General features: G+C 39.3%; 1 protein-coding gene across 14 annotated transcripts in view; it reads right to left on the minus strand.

The window, feature by feature from the left end:
• Positions 1-25,245, minus strand: part of MAST4 (microtubule associated serine/threonine kinase family member 4) — a 575,926-nt gene that overhangs the window by 142,205 nt on the left and 408,476 nt on the right. Inside the window, exon 1 of one of the 14 annotated variants that reach the window (XM_050794444.1) lies at positions 14,868-25,245. The exons of the other annotated variants lie outside the window; for them this stretch is intronic. Coding sequence (XP_050650401.1) covers positions 14,868-14,905 — 38 coding nt within the window. The 5' untranslated portion in view covers positions 14,906-25,245. The remainder of the gene's footprint in view (positions 1-14,867) is intronic. 14 annotated transcript variants of the gene reach the window in all.

A 25,245-nucleotide genomic window follows, 5' to 3' on the forward strand; every position in this document is an offset into this window, starting at 1 on the left:
CAGAATGGTGAGGTCCCTCAATATACTTAACTAAAAGAAACATGTTAGCAGTTTGATGAAATTTCAGTAGATATCTGATCCTCCTACAAGCAAAGATGTTTACATCCCAAATATTACTCCAAAGTAAAACAAAACATATATGCCTATGGGAAAGATAAGTATATGGAAGGCTCTATGGCTTGTCCTTCCTAGAAAACACTTTTTAAATAACAAACCAATTGTCTCCCCATCCCCACCTCCATTTCTCTTGGGAATGCAGAGGGCCAGAAACATTAGACTCTGACCTGGGTCTAAGCAAACCATAAATACTTGAAGCTCCTGGAAAAGAAATATTCAACACTAAATAACTTTGGCGCTCTTCATTAATCTTTATTTATATGACTTTTTGTTTTTGTTTTTGTTTTTTTTGAGACAGGGTCTTGTTCTGTTGCCCAGGCTGGGTGCAGTTACGTGATCATGGCTGCCTGTTGCCTCAACTTCCCAGGCTCAAGTGATCTTCCCACTTCAGCATCCCAGGTAGCGAGCACTACAGGCACATGACACCATGCCTAGCTAATTTATCTTTTATTTTTGTAGAGATGGGGTTTTGCCATGTTGCCTAGGCTGGTCTTAAATTCCTTGGCTCAAGCGATTCACTCACTTTGGCCTTCTAATGTGCTGAGATTACAGGCATAAGTTACCATGCCCGGTGGTGGATGACTCTTAATCCCCAATCTGGAATTCTCTTGCCTTCCATCCAGATCCACATATCCAGCATCTCCACTTGAGTGTGTCTATAGAAGCTCCAGTCCAATGAATCCCAAACTGAAGTTATCATCTTCATCCAACATGTCTTACTTCTGTGTTCCCCATTTCAGCAACTGGCACCATTATCTAACAGGCTAAAGCAGAACTATGAGCACAATCTCCACTTTAGCTCTTCTTCACTCTAATCATTCAGTTAGTCATCCACTTCCTGAGCATCTCCCTTCATTCTCACAGCCACCAACCTGCTTGTGGCATCATCACCATCTGCCCCAGAAGCCCATGATGCTTGCTCTAACTCAGATCCTGGACTCCTTGCACAACTCCAGTTCAATCCCTCATTACTAGAAATCTTTCCTATGGGCAAATGTGATCTTATTGTCCTGTACAAAACCCTTCAGTGGCACATCCTACCCTCAGAGTACATTTCCTGTTTGTCACTCTAATGGAATTTCTCCTCAACTCTCACTCCAGAGTCTCTTTCTACTACAGCTATTTGTTTTGTGGTGGTGGTGGTGTTGTTGTTTTGCCTGGATTATAGTCTTCCACATTTCAATGATCTCTTACCCATCAGGGTTGTTTACTTCTTTTACAGACCACTTGTTTTGTGTCTCCTGGATGCCCTCAAAGTCTACAATATTCCTCACCATGGCATGGCTGAGACGGGTAAGACAGACATGTACTCACACACGATACTGTAAATTCTGTTACTTCTTTGTGTTTTCCTGTCTCTACACCCAACTCCACAGCATCTCCTATAAAGTTGCAAGCTTTCAAGAAGGTAGAGACTCATCTGTCTCCTTCACCACTGCCTCGCCAGCACAATCCCTAACACATGGAAGGTGCTCAACTAATATTACTGAATTAATGAACAAATAAATGCAGAGGATGGAGAGTCAACTACACTCAGCTCCAAATTCCAAGCTTCATCTCCAAGTGAAATCTCCTCTACATATCTTAAACTTAGAGGTGGTTATAACAAGAGATCCTACCCTAAAGAGTAGCTTCCAGAGAAGTAAGGATATTTCATATCTGAATTGCTTAATACAGACTAAAAGTCAAAATATTCCTTATTCATCCAACTCTATTCATTAACAATCCACAAACATATTTTTAGACTGAAAACCCTTATGGTGAAAAGGCTTATTCTTGTAAAATGCACAGCTTCTACTTTTTATTCTGACAGGTAAAGTTTTTATTTGGAATTATCAAAAGAAAACTAGAAGGAAGTTCTGCCATCTTTGATGCAGTTCTATGGTTAGAAACAACTGTGCATCCAGGAACCATGTCTAAGACTCCATCACTAAACTGTGTTTCTTTTTGCAGTTGTACCAGGAGGTATCATTAGCCCCTCCAGATCCTTATGTGCACAACATATATTTACATTCATCTGTGAGTGCATACAGAGATATGGTATGTGGCTAGATTAAACTTTCCTTCCACAGCATAGTTGGGAATCTGATGAGAATAAAGAACATCTGTATGAACTACTGCTCAAGACAGATACATTTTATTTTCTTTTTGTAATGATTACATATTTCAATGAGTTCAGTACTGCCAATAAGTGTGAACAGCACTCAAATCACCTTTCTTAGTACAACATTAAAGTATAAAACTGCTGTCTTCTACACTAATTCTCTGAATTATATCATTAAAAATGTAGATAAATATCCTTATATATTTTCTAGCAATAACTCTGATATTTTACAATAATTATATAAACAAGCGTTCTTGAAGATAACTTAATAATCTTATGTAAAATCATTAAAAATAGGATATATTATATTCTACCTTCCATATTTAACATGGTATATTTGGATTTTCACAAATAAAGGTAACTAGCTTTTTTGTTTTTTTTGAGATGGAGTCTCGCTCTATTGCCCAGGCTGGAGTGTAGTGGCATGATCTCCGCTCACTGCAAGCTCTGCCTCCTGGGTTCATGCCATTCTCCTGCCTCAGCCTCCCAAGTAGCTGGGACAACAGGCGCCTACCACTACGCCCAGCTAATATTTTTTTTTGTATTTTTAGTAGAGATGGGGTTTCACCGTGTTAGCCAGGATGGTCTTGATAGCCTGACCTCGTGATCCACCCGCCTCGACCTCCCAAAGCACTGGGATTACAGGCATGAGCCACCGCGCCCGGCCTAAGTGGCTAATTTAAACTTGATTTATTTTCAAAGAGTTTCTTTTTCATCTGCATTAAGAATTAAAACATTAATATAAGGTGAGACCCAAAGATAAGGAGGGAGGGAGTCTCTGCCCTCCACATCTGTGTCAGCCTCCATGAGTCATTAAAAAATGATGAATTGTTTTTTCCATCTCTTTAACTGTGGTCTCAAATATTCCAGAAGTATGCCTAAGGGGCTATGATTTGCAATTATTCTGTCTCATGCTGATTAGCATAAATGACCATGATAGAAAATTGTATGCAAACCCTAGAAGAGTCAATAAAATGTATTGATCCATAGCAGCAACTAAAGGAGGAAAAATTGCTTACAGTCTATGCTTCAAGCTTCCGATCTAATTTAGTAGAGGATCTCATAACCTGAAAATAATTCCATGTTTACAAAGCATTCTGCTGATGGTTGCATGAATTATATTTCACAAGCAGATAGACAAATCAGTCTCTGTACTTTGCTCTACTCCCCATTCTATCAGGCTGTGAGTTTGTACCCAGATTAACACAGAAGCATTAATGCAGTAACTGTAAAGCCAAAAAGAATGCTCCTCTCCATTAGAAACTATTGTGAGATGCTGTTGTAGTAGGCAAGTGGCACGGCATTTAAAAGCATTTGAGGCTTTGCCTCTTAAAGTATTTCTTTCCCCTCTAAAATGTAGCATTGAAGGTGGTAGGTATGTAGGTAATGAGAAGAAATGTCTTCACTCCTCTGAAAAGGTTAGGATAAATTTTGCTCACCACTTCTCTTATTCATTACATACTTAGACCTTGATCATTAAAACACTTACAAACTCTAGAAAACAAAACTGCTTTAAGACTAACAGATGAGAAGAGCTTTATCATTATTATTCCTTAGCTTTTTTGTATTTCAAAGATTTTACATCCAGCTGAGCAATACCAATTCAAGCCTGACAAGTAGGTAGGTGCAGTACACAATCTTTATACATTCGTGGCCACATTTAATTAGGGAAAAGCATGCAGTTATGACAAAGGAATGGTGAGATGCTGAGAGATACAGGCTCCTTTAAAGTACTACACAAGTGCAGGGGACACAGTCACATTTCCGCAAGTCCTGGCCTTGGGGCCCTCCAGAGGCAAATGATCCTGGTGGTAATTACTCTACTCCTTTCATATAGTTCTTCTTTGTTTTAATATACTCCTGGGCTTTCCTAGCTACATGCCAGGTAAATGTAACTGATGAAAGCCAGCACTCTTCTGACTGGAGTGCTGACCAGGTAAATCAAAGGTTACTTTTTTGGTATAACGTCCCCTCATTTATGCCAGGCCCCTGATAATCAAGTTTCATGACAAACTCCAGAGGCCACCTGGGTCAGCTTTTCACTCCACTACTAGTGTTTAAGCCACCGGAGACACCAGAGAACTTCTGACCTGGAGTCTGTGGACTTTTAAGATGCCTATGAATAGAACTCACTGTGTCCATGAACTTGGGTTGTTTAAAAAAATTATGATTTTCACTAACCAGAAACTGAAATGTAACATTGCCTTCATTTATGCATCTGTCATCACAGTATTAGCCACGTACTTTTCCATATCACATTAACAGTTGTTGCAGATATATTAAAAAATTATGGCCGGGCGCAGTGGCTCACACCTGTAATCTCAGCACTTTGTGAAGCAGAGGCGGGTGGATCACTTGAGGTCAGGAGATCGAAACCACCCTGGCCAACATGGCGAAACCCCGTCTCTATTAAAAATGCAAAAATTAACCGGGCATGGTGGCAGGCGCCTGTAGTCCCAGCTACTCGGGAGGCTGAGGCAGGAGAATCGCTGGAACCCAGGAAGCAGAGGTTGCAGTGAGCCGAGATCGTGCCACTGCACTCCAGCCTGGGTGACAGAGCAAGACTCTGTCTCAAAAAAAAAAAAAAAAAATTATTTGTATTCATTATCACTTCAAAGTTACGGTAGTTACTAGACATGCCTCTAGATCTTGGTATCTTATGTGCTAATAAAGAACCACATATATCACAAATATTTTAATGTGTTCATGACTATTTCATTATAATTGGTTTCCTTTATATTAGGTATTTTATGTTATACATTTAAAAATATTATTCTGAAATTACATCCATAGGCTTTACTATACTACCAATGGAATCTGTAATTAAAAAAAAAAACAGGTAAGAATAGTGATTCTACAATGTCTTGCCAAAGTCACACAACTAGTTAGTGGCAGAAATGTGAATAGAAACAAGATCCCTTTTTAAATTCTTATTTTCAATGGACAAATAATAATTGTACATATTCGTGGAGTACACAGTTATATAAAACAAGATCTCTGGAGTCACACTTCAGGGCTCATCTCATTACACTGTTTCATTCCAGACGACCTTAGCTAAAAATGAAAAAACACACGGGATCCCCAAAAGAACGAACATAAAATGGAAGCATGTTCTAGGCACTGAATGAGGCCCTGGGTTCTCACAAGCATCATCCCTTTCCTTCTTACAATCTTTCATCATCATCAGTACGTGTGGACCTATCAGTTTCTTTGTTCAAGGTATTCAAAAGCAAGTTGAGATATTAAGTGTTAAAGCTCAAATATCTAAGAAACAGAAAATCAGTTTACCTATTTACCACCAAAGAAGATTATCCTCAATGACTGCAAATAGTACTTAAACATTATTTCGGATAAAGATAACACAATCCTTTCTAGAAAAAAGATTCAAAAGTCTTTTGAATGTGTGTATATATAGAGATATATATATACACACCCCACATTTTGAGCACAACAGTGTACCCTCTATATATATGCTTGTACGATTATGTATGTGTATATATAGATATATATCATGTGTACATATATAGCTATCTGTATGTGCATGTATATATATAGATATGTATATACACAATGAAATACTGTTCAGCCTGAAACAAGGAAGAAAATTCCAACACATTCTACAACATGGGTGAACCTTGAGGACATTGTGCTAAGTGAAATAAGCAAGCCACAAAAAGACAAATACTACATAAGTCCAGTTAAATGAGGTACCTAGAGTAGTCAAATTCACAGAGACAGAAAGTTAGAATGGGGGCTGTCAGGGGTTGGGGGAGGAGGAATGGGGAGTTGCTCTTTAATGAGTAGAGTTTGGTTTGCAGGATGAAAGGAGTTTTGTGGTTGCACAGCACTGTAAATGTACTTAACACTACTAAAGTGTACACTTAAAAATGGCCAAGATGGTAAATTGTATGTGCACACAATTAAACATTTTTTTCTATTCTAAAAAATAAAAGACATGAACAGAATGGAGAAGAGATGGAGCAATAATAGTCAAAAATTTTTTAAAAAACTGAGTGCAGAATATGAATAAGCTAAGGAGGCATATTTATCCTACATTTGCCAGTCTTTCAAACACTCAAAATATCATGTCATAATTACCCCACCATCCTGCCCTCCACCCATAAGTTTGCAAATAACTCAGAATAAAAGTACCCATCTTAACAGAGTTAAAGCCATTGGGTTAGGAGGATCTGTTCTTAGTCCTCCAGCATGTTCACTCTGATCCACATAATGAAGATTCATTTGGCACTGTCTAAATAATAACACACAGGGTCCACAGAAAGACTTTCTAACTTTGATTCTCCGCAAGCCACCTAGATGTATCTTTAAGGTCTTAAAGCAATGGGCTCTGGAAACAGTGACATCATTGTTCATAGAGTCCTTTTCAGCTGCTATGGCTTGGAATGACCAATGCATGATCATGTGCTACCATGTAATTATTGGCTCCTCAAAGATTCTCCTAAAAATGTCTAAGTAGGTCAAGGCCCACAGACTCTAGATTGCTAGAAAAGATGAGGGATATTATCTGAAAGCCAGACCTACAACGTAAGAACTTTTTCTCATTCCTTTATGTCACTGTCTCCCCAGAAATTGAAGTCATGGCTTAATGTGGGTTAAAGCTAAGCTGGACGATAATATATATACAATGGAATATGTAACTTAGAGTAATCATAAATCATAGTTATTTAGAATATCTGTTGAACCTTCCTATTCATTAAAATCATCAATCTCCACAGGATATTTCTAATAGAACATTGTTCTTGCTCTATTTAGCTTAGATCCCACAAACTTTACATGCCATCTTATAAAGTATCACTTGGGTGATTCTATGTATTCATCAATTACATGCTTGCACCAAAAGGTAGATATGGCTATTTATCATTGGTAATTTATGGGCCTGCCATATTCTAGGCGTATGGGAGGGGAAATATCAAACTCAAAAAAAAAGCTACTGTTGCTCAAGGTCACAGCATGGAGGCTCCATCTTATTTCACACACACAGATCAGATCTATTGAAGATGGAAATGCATTATACATTACACAAACAGTTTCAGACTTTGTTAAAAGCAGAACTTAGAATATGCATTAACAGCAATTTGCATTTAGTGATGTTTCATATTTGAACATTAAATGTGTTAAAGGGGAAAAGTAAACAAAAATATTCAATTGTTTCCTTGAAATACTGATGACAATTCAGTAAAGGTTCATAGTAGTAATGAAACTCCAGAAGTTCTTTGCCCCATAACAGTATCTTTTATCCAGTACCTTGCCACTGCTGCCTGCCTCCCTGTTTCCCAAGTTCCACATGAGGGAATTTTATTCCTTAGAAGCTCTTCATCCTAAAGTATATGCAATGTTCATTCCAAACTTGAATTTGGCAATAATGTACCCTACTGTCATTTTTTTTTTTTTGGTAGAGAAAATATGGAACACCAGACTGACATTCTAGCAATAATGTACCAAGCAATATGAGAGTCACAAACTTGGAAGGCACCTCAAGTAGACAAAAAGCTAGTTGGCATGATGTATTAAAATTCATAAATATGTTCACGTCACTTTGGCATAACAATCTCTATTCTGGGAAATTATCCTAAGGACATAGTCCAAAAGATAGAAAACGCTATATGCACAAATATGCTCACTGTGTGGTGCTTTCATTCAATAAACCTTTATTAAGTGTCTATTATGTGCCAGGCACTATGCTGGCATAAAGTCTGTGCCTCAAGACACTCGCAGTCAGCTTGGAATTCAGATAAGTATATACAGAATTACAACATGTTGGAATGAATGCTAGCTGAGGACTGTGTGAAGGCAAAGGAAATAAAATATGCAGGAAGTAGGGGACAGAGAGAATCAAGGAGAACTTTACAAAATTTTGGGTAATGCTCTTATAATTTCTTCAGTATTTTTTAAGACACAAGGAAATGTTAAAATACTGAACAAATAAATCCTTTTAGTATCCTGAAAAATGACTCCTCAATACATTTTTTAAAATAAAAAATACCAAGCAAACATAACTGCCTTTAGCAGCTCTCAAAAGTTCTCATCTTTCTCTCCACTGTGTGTGGGAGTTAAAGTGTGGTAATCAAGCAGTAAGTCCTCACCTGGCACATTCTACCACAGTCTATTCTCAGTCTTAGTCTTCTACCAGACACCAGGGTGTCCCTAATCAAAACTGCTAAGAAACTGTGAATTCACTTTGCTTAAAAAACAAAGCAAAATAAACACACCAAAAAAATCTTATTGCTCCTTTGAGAACTTTTTTGTTCAAATGGCTCAGAGTTGCTTCAGAAATTCCTGGTTTAAGATTTCAGAAGGTCCCTTGCTAAATATGGTATTTGTAATTTGTAATAATATTTTTAGTGGATTTTCAAATGTGTTTAGAAGTTTTTGAAGGAGCATAGACTGGACTCACCTTGCAATATATAGTAAGAAATAATCTAAGCTAAATTGGGATATGTTGCAATCTATACAGCATGCCTGTATTTACACTTAGATAAGAGAAAATTCTATTTCTGTAACATGCACAACATTCAATTCAAGTCAGGACATGATACATATCAGGGTGTGGGGGCCATGAAGATACCTCTTTCAACATGTTCTGTCCTGTACCACGGCTCAAGGCCTTGGCTATACTCCAGAAGTGGGGTGGGGCTGTAGAAGGGTTACCAGAGAAGGCCATGCCTGAACTCACTTTCTTGAAAAAGTGCCTAAAGGAAAGATTGAACTTGAAACAACCAATGGAAAAAGAGTAAAATTACAATTTATTGAGTCTCTATATTTGCCAAGGATTGTCCTAGGTAAGAGGCTAGCAAAGTCTTTCTGTCAAGGGCCAGATAATTGCAGGCCAGAGTTTCTGTGGCAACTACTCGATTCTGTCATTGTAGCACAAAGAGCCACAGACCATCCCATGGGAATCAGTGTAGCTGTGTTCTAATAAAGGTCAGTACACAAAACCAGGCAGTAGCCAGATTGGGCCTATAGGCTGTAGTCTGTCGACACCTGCTCTAAGTGCTTCACAATCCATTTTACTTATGGTACAAAAAAGGCTTGCTGATTATTTTCCATACTGAAAGATGAGGAAACCAAGCATCATACATGAGATGGCCTGCCAAGGTCACAGTCTAACTCAGGATTCCAACCGTCTGTCCAAATCCAAAGTCTAAACCCTTTCTACTGTATGAGAAGGGCCTCTTAGCAAGAATACAGAGGAAGAGGTGTCAACTTGAATAAAATAAATAATGCCAAGTCTAAATCCTTCCTTCTTGTTTAACAGTAACTGATACAAGCCCATCTATACCAAAATATGGAGGACATCAAACATGATGGTAAGTAGGTGAAGCAATCCTTCTAAGAGAAGCTTCTGGAATAGTCAGTGGTAAATTCCTTCATACCAAAGGGAAAAGAAACCAAATTCTGTATGATAATGTGGCAGATTGTGGGAAGGCTATAATGTGGTCATGCTCCTAGAATTCCAACACTCTCTGAGAGAATTTTGTAAAATAACCTCATTGATATCTATATATTCAGTAATTCATTCATTCCATGACCAGGTAGTACACCATCCATAAGTACTTTAAAAGAGGATGTGGCAATTATCCTTCAGGAACTTTCAACAGAACTGGGAGGCAAGGCATAGTCACTAAACAGTTAATTACCTGCTGATCTGAATTGCCACTTGAGGGCAAAAAGACACTGTAGAGGTGACATGTACAGTTCAGTGCCTGAAACTCAAGGGAGAATAGGCATAAATATGAGCATACTTCTCCTAGTTGAATCTTAACTAGGTTTTCGCCTCAAGAGATTAAAGATTCTATTTTCACCATGGTTGTCCTACTTTGCAACCTGAAGACAAGATTCCCAGACCATCTCTGTTGTTTACCAGCTTGAAATTTTGTTACCTAAACATTAGTTTCCTACCTTACAATGAGGGGGTTCAACTAGACGTTTCTGAAAGTCTATTCCAGATTATATCTCCATGAATCAAATTTTCAACATACAACTCTATATACTCAACTTTCAAAAACAGTAATTCCCTGGATAGAACTTAGATGTCCATATATTTTAGTCCATGACAGGGTTCTTCACATCTTTATAGTTAAAAAAAAGTTTCAGTTATTAAAACTATTTCCCTTAAAAAGCAGAAACTATCACTTACAAAGTTGCATAACTTATGTCTGAAAATTAAATATGATTTTCCCCAAAAGACAGAGGGGAAAGGAAGATGAGGAGCAGATGGATTCATTGTTCCCCTATGGAGAAAAAACATTTCTACACCTTGCAAAAATATATTAATTGGCCTGCCATCTGGCAAGCCTGCTCACATACATAAGGGATAAAGTTTAGATCTTGAGGTTTAACATTTAAGCCTGTGGGGAGATGGTAATTGGAGTCTTTCTCAGCTAGGATTAGTATTTTTAAAGGAAGCATTTCAAGAGAGATCCGAATACAGAAGGAGAAAAACAGGACCTGAAATGTGAGCCCATCCAGGGTGCCTTCACTAGTGTCAATGGGCCCATCTCCACTGCATACCAGGAAGCTGGTTGTGGACATGCCCACAATGGGTGCAGCTGCGCATTAACTAGCACAGCAGCCTCTAGACTCCTTTCCAGTGTGCCCCAGGACTTACCATCAACCCGCCCCAGTCTTCTTGTATACTATAGGTATTTTTTAAAATTTCTAGAAATCTTACCATTGCAAAGTTGGGCATTTAAAAGAATCTCATTAAGGGAAAACAGCAGATAATAAACCAGGAGGTACAATAAAATATCTGCGTTGTGGTATGCATGCAACATGTGTGCACATACGCAGAGAGGAAAAATATTACTCTGCCAAGTTTGTAAGAGTGGTTATATCTGAGTACTAGAATTTGGGGTGATTTTTAAAAAAATATTTTCCCCATTTTTTGTCTTGAGCATGTATTAGTTTAAAATTTAGTTTAAAGGTTATATAAGGTTCATTAAAATTAAAATATAATAAAAATAGTAGAAGGACTTGATAAGTTATTTTACAAAGCAAATAACATCCTTGTAATTTATCTTTTGTAAAATACATATTTTCTTCCATCTTCACCTGCATAGAAAAACTCTACGATTCCTTCTGGATCTCCATGCTTACTTTCCAACAATCATAATCTATATCTTAAATTATACACCTTCCAAGTCCTCCACTGTCAAGGCCCTGTTTCCGTCCCCAGTAAACATCCCCAAATTATTGTTAACAATTTCCTGCTAGTCATATCTGTTTATCTGGTTTCCTATAAGTTTTTTCATCTATGTAGTATCAAAGGGACTTTTTTTTTTGAGACAAGGTCTTGCTCTGTCACCCAGGCTGAAGTGCAGTGGCACGACCATTGCTCACTGCAGCTGCGACCTCCCGGGCTCAAGCAATCCTCCAACCTCAGTCTCCGGAGTAGCTGGGACCACAGGTATGCATGTTTAAATTTTTTTTTTTTTTTTTTTTTGAGATGGAGTCTCCCTGTGCCACCCAGGCTGGAGTGCAGTGGCACGATCTCGGCTCACTGAAAGCTCCACCTCCCGGGTTCAAGCCATTCTCCTGCCTCAGCCTCCTGAGTAGCTGGGACTATAGGCGCCTGCCACCATGCCCGGCTAATTTTGTTTCTTTTTTTTTGTATTTTTAGTAGAGACGGGGTTTTACTGTGTTAGCCAGGATGGTCTCAATCTCCTGACCTCATGATCTGCCCACCTCGGCCTCCCAAAGTGCTGGGATTACAGGCGTGAGCCACCGCGCCTGGCCGTTTAAAAAATTTTTATGGAGACAATGCTCTCCCTACATTGCCCAGGCTGGTCTTGAACTCCAGCGCTCAAGTGACCCTTCTGCCTCTCAAAGTGCTGGGATTACAGGGATAAGCAACTGTTGTCTGTCCAAAAGAGCTATTACATATTAATAGTAGACCACACAATTTAGTTTGCTTATCTTTCAGGTATTTCATTCTGATGCATTTTTCACTTGACAATATCACCATGTAATCTAACTATATGTTAATCATTTCCTAATAAAAATGATTTTTAAAGAGGATGACACAGTGTACCATAGTATCCTGGATGGAATAGAAAAAGGATATTAAGAAAAAATTGTGAAATATTAATAAAACGTAAAACATAATTATAAAATAGGAAAGGAGAGCAAAACAAATGTCTTATTCTAATCGTATATTAGCATCATCAAACTGCTAAATCTACATAAAATTTTTTGAGGTAATAGAAATACTCGGCCGGGTGCGGTGGCTCACACCTGCAATCCCTGCACTTTGGGAGGCTGAGATGGGCGGATCACGAGGGCAGCAGTTCCAGACCAGCCTGACCAACATGGAGGAACCCCATCTCTACTAAAAACACAAAAATTAACTGGGCATAGTGGTGCACACCTGTAATCCCAGCTACACGGGAGGCTGAGGCAGGAGAATCGCTTGAACCCAGGAGGCAGAGGTTGCACTGAGCTGAGATCACACCACCACACTCCAGCCTGGGTGACAGGGTGAGACTCTGTCTCAAAAAAATAAAAATAAAAAAAATTAAAAAAGAAACACTATACCTTTACTTGCATGTTAGCTACATAAATTTATTTGTTAAAATTTATTGAACTACATACCTGAAAAAGGATGATTTTACTGTATATAAACGTTATCTCAATAAACCTGTCTCAACAAAACTAACACCTAGTTGCCTGGAGTAAATACAAGTGGTAAACCCTGCGTCAGTACAAATCTGAGTAAGTCTTGGGTCTAGGTTAGTAGTGATAAAACACACTTTCTTTAACCTTTAACAAAGTCCCTAGAGGGAAGACTTCTTTCCGTCTTTAGGTAGGGGCAGCTATTCCCCAAAAACAGCTCACGTATTGTATTATCAAAAGCTAAGAGATGGCCAGTAAAGTTTGTGTGTGTGTGGTTTAGAGAATTCTGGACACAATATTTGTGTCCTTTGTGTGTTGTAGATTATTTATAGTCTATTCTTATGCAATTGTTTTATGTATTACAAAGCAGTTACTTTTCCGTTCTCTAAACACAGTAATTTTCTCAAAGGAAAAGGTGTATTTGAATGCCATCGAGTCATCTCCTCCTTAAAAACAGTTAGCAATAGCACCTTCAAGCCAAATTATTACATTTTTAAAAAGGAAAGAAGACTATAAGTAATTCATCTCTAAAATCTCCCAACAGATATTTTCTGGCATACCCATTGTATTGCCATCCATATAAGCAGAAAGAATTGTTGTCCTTTCTAAGGGATGAACTACATGCATTATTAGAAGATCGGTATGGATTTTGAAATGTGTGGATAACATATACACTTATGTGAATGTGCAGGATTTTATAAAACATAGAGGGAAAGCTCAGGAAAATAAGCCTCAGTGCGTGGGGTGTTACTCATTCAAAGGCCTGGAAGACAGCAGCTGTGCAGAGCTACACCGTAAGTAAAGCTTCAATTTAAAAGCACAAACCCATTTAAACACCATCATAAACTGTGATACTTTAAGATCAGGAAATTACAGCAGAATACATTTACAATTTCCATTAACAGGAAAGAGAATCAGCAGGTGGCAATCTTAAAACAAAGTAAAACCTACTTCTGTTTTTCACTCTCTTCCCTCAGACAGTGGGCAGCATTTTCTAAATGAAAGATCAAAATTATCAGAGCTCTATATTCCACAAATATCTTCTGAATTGCCAAGAGGGTACTGTCCTATAAAATTAAAAAGGTACTAAAATCTTGCTTTACAAATATTATTTTCAGTAATTAGAATGTTGTTGGAGCTATATTTCTTTTGGCCATAAGATAGTAAAGTTTTTATCCAAATTCACTACTTACTACTGGTGAGATTTGGGGACAGTTAGGTAATTTCTCTAATCCTCAATTTTTTCATCTGTATAATAAATATAATAACATATCCTTCATGGAGTTGTTGTGAGGATTAAATGAGACTATATCAAACTGTCTCCACAGATATTCTCCCCCTCCCTCCTCCTGGGCTGATGTTGGTAGATCTACCAGTTACTGCACGTCACTCTAATTCCTTGTCTGTATTACTGTCTAAAGCCCACTAGATTGAGCTACTTGAAGAAAAGGATCATGCTATACATATCTTCATTTCCCAGGTGATAATCGTAGCCCTGGTCACATAAAAGGAACTCAATAAATATTTGTCATACAAATGAAAAAATGAGGTGACGTGATAAATCCTCAGACCCTGTTCTCAGAAGCCAAACTTAGCCAAACTAGGTTATCAGGTTATCAGGTTTCAGAGAGTGATTCAGCCTCATCCACAAGCTCCCAAAGCAGTAAAAGGGTCAGAGAGATGCATGACTCATAAATAACCCCTCCAAGTGTTTGTAAATGTAATTAACTTCCCATGTTTCAGAGGTTAATTTCCAGCTCTTGGTTTCTCTGTCTTTTGGCCGAATTTACAGTCACTTGACTCCTCTTTAGTGCTTCCAGGAAGCCAAAGAAAAGGAACTGCAAGAGAAGGTATATAGCCTTCGGGACTCAGAACTACTCCCTCCCAATCCAATCCCTAAAATAATCTTAAGAAATTCAGTCTAGGACTAGAAGGCAAAACCAAAACAGAACAAAGCACAAACAATTACTTTCATCTAATAGGCCTTAACATATACTTTAAGATAAATACACACCTGAGACTTCCCAACAAAATCCATAAATGTTGGGCCATGAATCCCCTCCAAACATGTTAGTTTCTCTATTAAAAGCTTTGAAATCAAACCTGTTAAGTGGCTGAAGGAACAGCTACAAGCCACTGCCTGCTGGGCACACATATAAGAATGGAAGGTTTGAAAAGCAGGGGTTGTTTCTTCAGCTCCAGGCCGGGCAAGTCACTTACATGGGAACTAAAGAACTGGCTTAAAACGAGGACTATAATCTTTCTGGAACAATAGGTCATGACGAGCTTCCTTAATGCCAAAATAAGTGTTTAGAAGTAACTTCTGCTAACTGAAAAAAAGTATAAAGGGCATATATATTTACTCTGGCTGGAATACAACATTTCTGAATATGTTTATCAGCGCCAAGAGTCAGAACGCTTTTCCCTCATGGATTTCCAACCTGGGACCCATTCCATGGAATGTTTCTATATCCTAGAAATGGCATAAAAATGTTGTATCATATTAATATCTAATCAGTTCAGTATCTGTACCTTTTGGCCCCCAAATCACCCTAGATCTGATGTGAGAAGGTAGACAATTGGAAGGCTAAATCTCAAAAGGTAAGAAAAGCCACGATTGCTCTTGATTAAAGAGCTTCCTCTATAAGAAGCCATCAAATAATATATAATCAATCACAGTGTTATAGAAAAATGAAGTCTACCTGCTAAAATGGCATTTTGGCCATGGCTATGCTGGTAAAATAGCATTAAAAAGCACCGAGATCCAATAACTGGACTGAAGAGGGCAGGTCTCCGATCTCAAGCCTGGGATCCAATGTTAACAAAACCACTATTGATTTTTCACTTTAAAAATCCTTGATTTCAAAGGCTAACTTGCCTGAACTTCACAGGAGAGAAGGCATCTACTGAGAAAGAACGCTACATATAAGCTTTACAGGCCACACAGTAAAAACATGGCAACTTTTATTCCATGGTTCAAATACATAACCCCAGACATCAAATCCTAAAACATATAGGAAATTATGATTCATAAGCTTAGAGGCTTATTTTGCAGAATCCATAACAAGAACTATTACCTAAAGCACCCAAATTATCCCACATCTGTTTAGCTCCACTGGTCACTAAGGCCATTTGAGATCAAAGATGAGAAATCCTTCTGCTTAGGGACCCACTATGGAAATGCGAACTTACAATCATCCATTCAACTTGCCAAGGCAGCTGATGTGCCTATCAATTGTTTTGCCACATGCCTGCCCTTTGCAGTGGTTGAACAAGCCTAGGTTAATTTTACAATACACCAGTTTTGGGGTTAGCAAATTACTTGTGTTTATCTGGATGGGTACTAGGATAGGGAATAGTAAGTAGATAAAATCAGTCCTTATATGGACAAAAAAAAAAAAAAAAAAAAAAAAATTCTGATATAGCTTCAGTAGCTCCAGTGCTTAGTTCCTGATCTAGGTAATCTATTTGGAAAAGTCTTTGATTTTTGTATCAAAAGTCTTGAGATTAGCCAAGTGAAAGTAATATTTTTACAGGAATTATATCTCAAGTTCCAAGATCAACAAGCCACTCAAATCAGACATAAGAAATAACATTACATAATAGCCACTTAGTGGCTATTGTTTTACAGTAACAAAGGCTTCATTTACCATATTTCCTCGAGTACTTTATTCAGCTGGCAGTTTTTCCCATGCCAAACATAATTTTTTTCCCTCAACCCCACCATAAATCTATAAAAGTAAAATATTTAATTATTATAATTCCCAATTTAAATATATTAATCATATTGCATTTTAGAAGACATTAATGTGACAGAGGTATAAGTGATTTTTATATAAGCTATGGATTCAGTGACTTTCTATAGATTTCATAGCTGAGAAATTTGTCAATGACTAGATAATATTCCAATAATGACTCTTAAGAAACCCAGTAAAGTGTGAGACATAAACATACACTGTAACATTTAAAATTAGATAGAATAAAGCATACCTCTTTACAGCTTTTGTTTTGTTTGACAGCTTCAATAAACACTCATATGGCAAAATGGGCCTGGTAAATCTATCAGCTTTCTTCCCCTTCGAATTCTATGACCCTAGGAGACCTCAGCCAATTTCACCAATTTTCAGTTTCTCATTCCCTCCACCTAGGTGATTCACTTGGAACCTAATATACTACCTCTAAAAGATACTGCCACTTGAACTTCCATGTCAGGTTAGAAATTTTCCAGGGGCACAGGGTGCCGGGACTTACTTTGAACAGCTAAAAGTTTATTCAAGAACTTCAGAATAAAAATGGTGGTTGGCCTACCAGATGTCAAGATCTGCATTTTGCTTATACTAGCGCCTGCAATTACAATTTGCTAAGAGCTCTCAAACTCTGACAAAATCAGTCACTGATAAATGTAGGACCACAAAGCAGAATGTAAAAATTTCCAGGATTCTATAATAAAGTAAGCAATGGGGTGCTTCAGATAAGAGACATACATTAATGACTGCCTATTCTTCTTACCAATCTATTTTACCTTCAAGTACTGATCAAAGCCTAAATTCTCTGCTATGGTCTTTTTTCTTTAAAATAAAACCATATGATATGTCACTTGTGATATTAGTATGATTACCTTCTCAAATAGGCATGTCCAATAGACATTCATGTAGCTAAAATTCCCACAGGTCCTTTTATTCTATTAATAAGGTTTAAGGTCAACATTTTCAGAAATTATAACCAAGTTCCTAGTGGAATTTTTCCTTTTCTTTTCTTCTGTCTGCCTGGAAATAAGAAGAGTACCAGAACTACAAGTATTAACAAATGTATGAACTTTTGAGATCTATCTAGTTACAAAATGAGCCACATTATCACAAAAAACAAGTTCCTACTGATAGAGACTCTTACTTTTAGTAGACAATTTAATGCACACTTTGTACCTACTTTCATCCGGGTAGCCCCAGGACCATTTTAATATCTTGGCTCTACTATTTAAGTTTCAAAAGGATTACTCAGTTACCATGATGTCACTCCCAAATGACTAGTTACAGGTAGTGAAGACAGCTCAGATTAACATAGCTTTGTGCATGCTTACTCACACTAGAGATGGGTGTGTATGGAGGGTGAGGCTGGGGTCCAGGGCCTCCAGTTTCCATCTCTGTGAGAGACCAGCTATTTCCATTTCAACCAACAGAAGGAGGACTTTCCCAAATTATTCAGACTGAATTCTATTCCAAGCTTCCTCTTCTATGGGCCATCTCCATACAGGAACTCAAATGATTCCTTGACCCTAACACCTGTCAATCTTTAACCCAGAAGGCAAATGGTCTCTATCTTGAAGCTTACGATTCCTGTTTAAAGGTATCATCACTTGGCCTTCTGATAATAGGAGAGATATGTAAAGAGAAGCAAGCAAAACCATTAAGGAATATAATGCTCTACCCATCACTGTGCACTCATCAATATACTACTCGCACCACTGCCTTGAGTGAAGAACACACACACAGAAACACTCTCTCTCACACACACAATAGCAGTGAATAGTCCATGTCTCCCCATGCAGCATATGCTCCATAATTCTCATGTTTTATTTTTAATGTATTTCTTTTGAAATCTAGTTTTTACACTCTCACACATTTCTCTCTCCCCTTCTCTCTCACTCTTTTCTTCGCTTCCTCACTCCCGCTTGTCTCACAAAAGACCTACATATTACAGGGGCAAAACAGTCTGTGATTTCCTATTGTAAGTTTCACACTAGAAGCTAAAAGCAACATTTTTGAACTGTGCATATTTCTGCTTCCATCCTTTGTATCTGGTAAGCCTTAGATGCCCAGAATCTGCAGAATGCTGCCACAGTCGGGACAGCCAGGCTCTCAACAGGAGCCACTCGGCTGCTGGAAGCTCTGGGCTTGGAGCTCAGTTTTCTCCTTTGCTCTAGGGGTATCCCTGACCAGGCTGGGGCGGGGGAGGGTCAAGAGCAAGGGCAGCCCAGGTTGCTGGACGGCGTCATGGAATATTAGCAACGTGAGAGCTAACTAGAAATGAGAGAAGGACTGAAGGAGCGAGCCCTGCATGATTTGTAAGCCTGTCCTGCCTGCCGAAGACACAGTCAAGAGCATAAAGAAAGTACAAGGATGAAAGGAAGCAACTATAAAACAGGCCTGGGCAAAGCAAGGAGTAGGAGGAAATGGGCGCAGGGACTCAGGGAGGGGCAGAGCCTGCAGGTCAGGCGTGGAGAGGAGGAGAGGAGCAACAAGTGGGGCCAGACTTCAGTCTCCTGTGGACTAGGCTGCAGGGGAGGGGCTGGAGTACCAGGGCCTCAGGAGGAGAGCAAAAGGTGGTGTGTGGGAGCCAGAGACACTCGGTCAGGGCTTTACAGTAACAGAAACTCCAAACATAAACATGTCAGAAGGGAACAGTCATAAGGCTGTGGAAGAAATTTGAACTTCCAGAGGGAGGTGAAAAGGAAACTGTCATTGCCAATTTGGGCAATGAAGCTGACAACAAAGTGAGCAACAGTGAGTAAGGGGATATGATTCAGGGAGGAGGGCTGGCGGGCCAGTCACGAACGTGCAGAGGCAAGGCCATCATAGCTGGGCTGCTGCTGTATTTAGCTGCCCACAGAGAGTGGCCACCACCCATGTTCTCCAAGTCCTTGCTTCACTCTTTTCTGGGTTATGACACCCCTACCCTGGGGCGCCTGTTCATGCTCAAGTCATCCATGAGTTTCCAGTTGCCAGATACAACACACACCTTCACTTCAACTCTCTGTGGAGTGCTGGGGGTGTTGACCATTTTCCTCCTGGGATTTCCAGGACAGCGCCCTCCTGGTCCCCTCCCTTCTTAGGGGACTTTTTCCGACTAAGTCTCTTTTCCCGTACCTCGCTGAATTTCTGCCCACACCTTAAGTGGGGTATCTTTAATTCTCCCATGTATTAATCTGATATATTTCTCAGATGGCCTTAATGGTGAGTCCCATGTTTATTATTTTGGCACAGCCTGTCTGAGTGCTCTGGATTTATGTACTCAGCTGCCTGCCTAGGGGGCTCTTTCTTCCCAGTCTCAGTGCCTTTGATGTTCCCAGATGCCTGTCCCCAAACTCCTCCCACGATGGCTCTTTCTTATCCTTTAGGGCTCCCTTAAATATCACCTTCTCGAAAGACCTTCCCTAACCATGTTATCTGAAGTAACTCCCATCACCATCCCACAGGGTTATGTTCTCATCTCAGTTCTTGCTTACAGCCATGGGAACACTGACCACAATTTGGCAATTGACTTAGTTAGATACTTGTTTCTTGGTGAGGCCTAAGCACTCTGTCTATCTCGTTTATCACTGTGTCCCTTGACCAGCATGGGATACAGGGTTGGGATATTGGCTGAATGAAGGAATAAATATCCCATGGTGTTCAGTGCACAAAAGATCTTCAATAAATGTGAATAACTGAGCTTCAGGGGACAAAATGGACAAGTGTAATATAGGCTCTTGTGTTTTCCCCTGCCTCACTCTCATAAGTACAGGTGGTTCCTCCCTCTCCTTGATTCCCAGTGTCAAAAACCCCAGGGCCATCATGGAATATTTCTTCTTCCCTCAGAGCCAATGGCTCACCGACTTCTCTCAAAGTCATATCCTTCATATCTCTCAAAGGCACAATCTCACTTCATTCTTTATCTAGCCCTGCAAAATCTTTTAAATAGACTACCCCAAGAACTTATTAACTGGCTTCCAAGTCTCACCCCCAGTCCCAGACCTAAACCCTAGTATGGCTAGACATGTCTCCTCAGCACAGGATCAAAACCAAACTCCTTCAAATGCCAAGCGCCTCAGCTCTCCTCTCCAGCTTCATCACCCACTACTCATTTTCATTTGTAATGACAGCAATAATATTAACAGCTAAAATTTATTGAGAATTTTTATATGCCAGTCATTTCATTAAACATTTTACACATATGAATGCATTTTAATCTTCACAACAATCCTATAAGATAAATACTTATCCCTATTTTATAGACGGAGCAACTGAAGTCCAAAGTTAACATAACCAATCTCATATAGTCAAGATGTTAACTCAGGTGAATGGGCTTCAGAACGACCCTCTTAACCACTGTGTAGTACTGCCCCTTCCAACTCTCTGCTTCAGCCATACTAAGCCATGTCTAGTTCCTGGGACTCTGCGTTGCCAAGGTCACCAAGCCTTCGTACACACCATTTCTCCTGCCCCTTGGAAAGGCCCTGTTCTTCACTTTCGTCAACACCAAAATATCTTTCAAAACCTTTTCTATGTGGTGTCTCTTCTGGCTCCCTGAGACCAAATTCTCTGTTACCCACTGACCACTCCTATGGCTTATATGTACCTTGTAAATACTTCTGGATTATCCTGGTTTGCAATGATTCATTTACTTGTCTTCATTGACAGCAAGCCTATGGCTTTCAGAATTGGGTCACAGTGCCCAGGTACACAATGAGGTGCTTAATAAATGTGGAGTTGAGATTTGGGTAAAAGGGGTGAGTACAGGTTTACTAACACCTGGAATACCAGGGCCAGAGGGAAGAGGATTCTCCATAGTTCTCATAGTCATGACATACATTCATGAGCAAAACAAAGGAAAATCTCATCAAACACTACAGATGTTTCTGAAGGGAAGATGCCGAACGCATAAAAAATTCAATACATCCTGACAACTACAGGATTTAGCTTAAGATCCCTGAAGGTACCTGCTGTTCGTAGCAATTGCTGAGTAATGTGAATTCTGCAAAAAAAAAACCTACCAAAATAAAAACCCCAAAAACTTATTTTTTGTTTCTCAGAAAAATAATTTGGAAACTTGCTGAAGGTGATGAACTGAGTCACAAACTACCCATTGGCATGGATAATGGTTTTATTGATTTAGGCGTCATGAAGGTTGAGAGATTATCACTTAAACAAAATGAAAACACGACAGATTTCTGAACATTAAGGTTAAAACACAAGCATCTTCTGGAGTCTCAAGAGTGCACTTCAGCAAGACTAAAGGTCCAACTCAAAACTTCGCAGCAACATTTAGAAATCAATTGTAGCCCTTTAAGGTGTGACAGAGAGCAGATATAATTAAAAGAGAAGCTTGATTCATTTCCCCCCAAAAGTTTTTAATCCAATGGGCAAAGAAAAGATGCTATAAACATAAGCAGCGACGTGAATACAGGCCAACTCATTTCCATTCTGAGCTGTGAGAGGATCCTCAATGAATGGAATAGCCACAGACCTATGAAACTGAAAATCTCTAAAACATGCAATCATTACTTCAGTCTAAACCAACACATTTTGGTATAAAAAGTCTCTTCATTTAAGCCTAGGTTTCTGTCCCTCAAAGCAGCAGGTGAATGGCTGTACTGAGACTACCTTGAGGAAATGAGGGGAAGGGAGAGAAGGACAAAGCCAGTTATATAGAAGGAACTATTTCCAATGGAACATGTAAGCTGTACAGCAAAACAGTAGACAAAAGCCAGCGTGCATTCCAACAATCTCATGTCTGCCATGGTCAAGACAAAAAAGAATGAAGGGCATAAGATACTGTCCTTGGGACATAGCACAAGAGACAGAGTCTTTCAGTTCATCAGTACCGTGTCATCTTTGAGAATCTAGGCCTGAGAGTACGTCTGTAGGCTTCTTTCCCCAGGAACCCCAAGAGTTACAGGCAAAAGTAGGGCTGTGAGTTATAAGAAAAACCTTCAATATTTTTCTCCGAGAGTAAATTAACTAACAAACCAGCATCACATTGAACTATAAGGCAACTGTAATGTAGCAAACCAAAAGTATCCATGATGACAATTTCTACTATAATGAAGGTTTAAGGTAAGAGTCTGAAACCATTCAAGCTCTCATTTAAGTGTTACAAACATTCTATCCTTATGAGTTCTAAGATGCTCATTCACAGGCTCAAAGCTGAATTTCACCCTTTGATAGAAGCAAGAAGCTGATATTTAAAAAAAAGCTAAGATAAAGTCCTCCAGAATACAATGTGAGTCCGAACAAATAGCTGGTATAAAATATTCAAAATGAACAATCTGTCACACAAGTCAGCAAGTGTGCAGGAAAGGAACTAACTTTGGGAATGAGAGATATCTCAAGGGTTAAGGCATATCTGATTGATGGTGAGAGCAAGGCGTCCTCACCTGTACACTGGAGACACCCTTATCAAGGATGGCAAAACAGGACAACTTGGGAACAGAAAGTTCCTTTGGAAAGGAGACAAACTACTCAGCCAGGTAAGGTATGGGGTTAGACTTGGAAAAGGAAACAGGATTTAGAACAGTTAAGGGGCATCCCAAAAGTGGAAGTCACAATGTAAGCACATGTTTCATGTCCTTAGGGAAGGACATGGAGCCAGAATTGATCACTGTATAGTAACAGGATGCAATAGCCACACACGCTGCCCTGGAGATGAGGACACCTGGCCTTCCGAATCTACATAATAAATATAAAGCAATGCTAGTCCTTTGAGACAGATAATGACTCGATGGATGTAGAGATGATCTTTGGGATGTTTATTTCCAAACTGCAAAACCTGAAAATCTCCAGCAACAAAAAGGCTATCATAACCTCTACTCTTAAAACGGGGAGAAGAAAATCCACTTCCATCTCTATTTTGCCGAACTGAAGATACGGGTTCATGACTTGGGGTGGAAACAGCTCACCCAATGCTCTCCCATTTTACTGGGAAGAATTCAGGTTACCTTAGAACCTAGGCTCTCTGTCAGTGTGAGCTGTCCGAATTGGAGTGTTCAGGTGGGATAGGTACTGCCCTAAAGCCAGGCTCAGAGCAGCCTGAGAATCCTCCTGCATCTGACTCTCTCCAATAATACTGTCAACAGGTAGGTAGGAAGAAGAAAGGCTCCAACTGCTCTACAAGGTTCAGACACACACATACGATGCCAGAACAGACTTCTCTCTCTAAGAACTGGTTCCAGGGAAGAGTAGAAGCTGTACCGCAGCCAGGACTACACAACTCAGAAATATTTAAGGGATTCTGTCAAGTTGAAATGGTAAGAAATTATACGAATTATCTGCATAATCAGCAATGGCCTAGTTCATGTGTAGCATGTATCTCCTTCAACTCTATCAGTTTCTTGGAGGTTTGATGCATGGTTGACACAACTTGAACAAAAATGAGCAATACTACAAGAGAGGGTCTCTGACCATATATGGCAGAATGAGAAAAACACAGTCACGTTATTTAAAAGGCACAACTTCAGAATCCAACATAGTTTAGTAGCTTCAATACTTCAAACTGCATCAAAAAGCAAATATGACTTTGAAACCTGCCGGATGGCTCTCTCATACACGCAGGTGCACATGTGATTTGTGTGTGCCCCTGTGTATATAAACAGTGTATGTGAGTATTCCAGGATGTTTCTGAAATGTAAGAAACACCATGAAAAACTTCAAAAGGAAAAACTAAGTTTTCTAAAGTATCACACATCCACATTTATACTACAAAAAGTTACAGGTATAATCAAAAAGAACAGACCATTTACTTGGGTTCTTTGAACACCGAAGCATAGAGATTGTGAAGCTCCAAATCTGATAGCCTGCATCCTGTTTATTTGACTGCAAAGTTGCTCTCATGCATGTTCACATGTACATGCAAGGCAAGTTTTGAAGGAAAACAAAGAATCAGTATTAACACAACTCAGAGGGTGTGCCCCTCTAAAAGCACAACAATCCTACTTTTCTGTGCTGGACACAAATGTGGCGAGAAATGCCTCCTTTAAAATCATAGTCTCTCAAAACAAGTGTCAGCAAACTCTTGGAACTGCCTGTCACTTGTGGCATGAGTTTCATCTTGAGTTTAAAATTCTTTTTCTTTCCCCATCTTTTCTGTCAAATATACGTTACAAAATGAAAAGGCCAGTCCTGTATTAGTAATAAATGTCAGCAAACCATTGAAAAATCAAAATGACAAAGTTATGTAGATCTGCCTCTCCACAGATAGTATGAAATAGCTAACCTGGGCTATCTTTTCATTGTACATCTGCATCTTATAAAGGTCAAATATTTAATAAGAACATCTGAAGGGCTCAACGAGAAGTACCAGAAGCCTCAATGACTGGGTGAATGAAATGGATAAACATGATCAGATCAAAGGACAGACTTAGACAAAGTACCTCCTCCTCCTTCCCTTTTTCTCTCCCCACCTCTCACAAGGAAATGTCTTATTATCCACATTTCAAAAGGAGAAAAACTACGAGAAGTACATTTATCAGGGTTACCCAGGAAACCACAAGGACGATGAAATACCTGAAACAGTGCCTCCTCCCCTAACAGGGCAGAAACTTTTCAAAGTGTCACCCAATACACAAAACCCACAGGCAGCTGGGCCTGTGGGCCTCTGGGAAGTGAAAGCATTCCCTCTCCAGGCAGAGATCCCCGCGT

Source organism: Macaca thibetana, chromosome 6 (assembly GCF_024542745.1).
Source record: "Macaca thibetana thibetana isolate TM-01 chromosome 6, ASM2454274v1, whole genome shotgun sequence".
NCBI lineage: Eukaryota > Metazoa > Chordata > Mammalia > Primates > Cercopithecidae > Macaca > Macaca thibetana.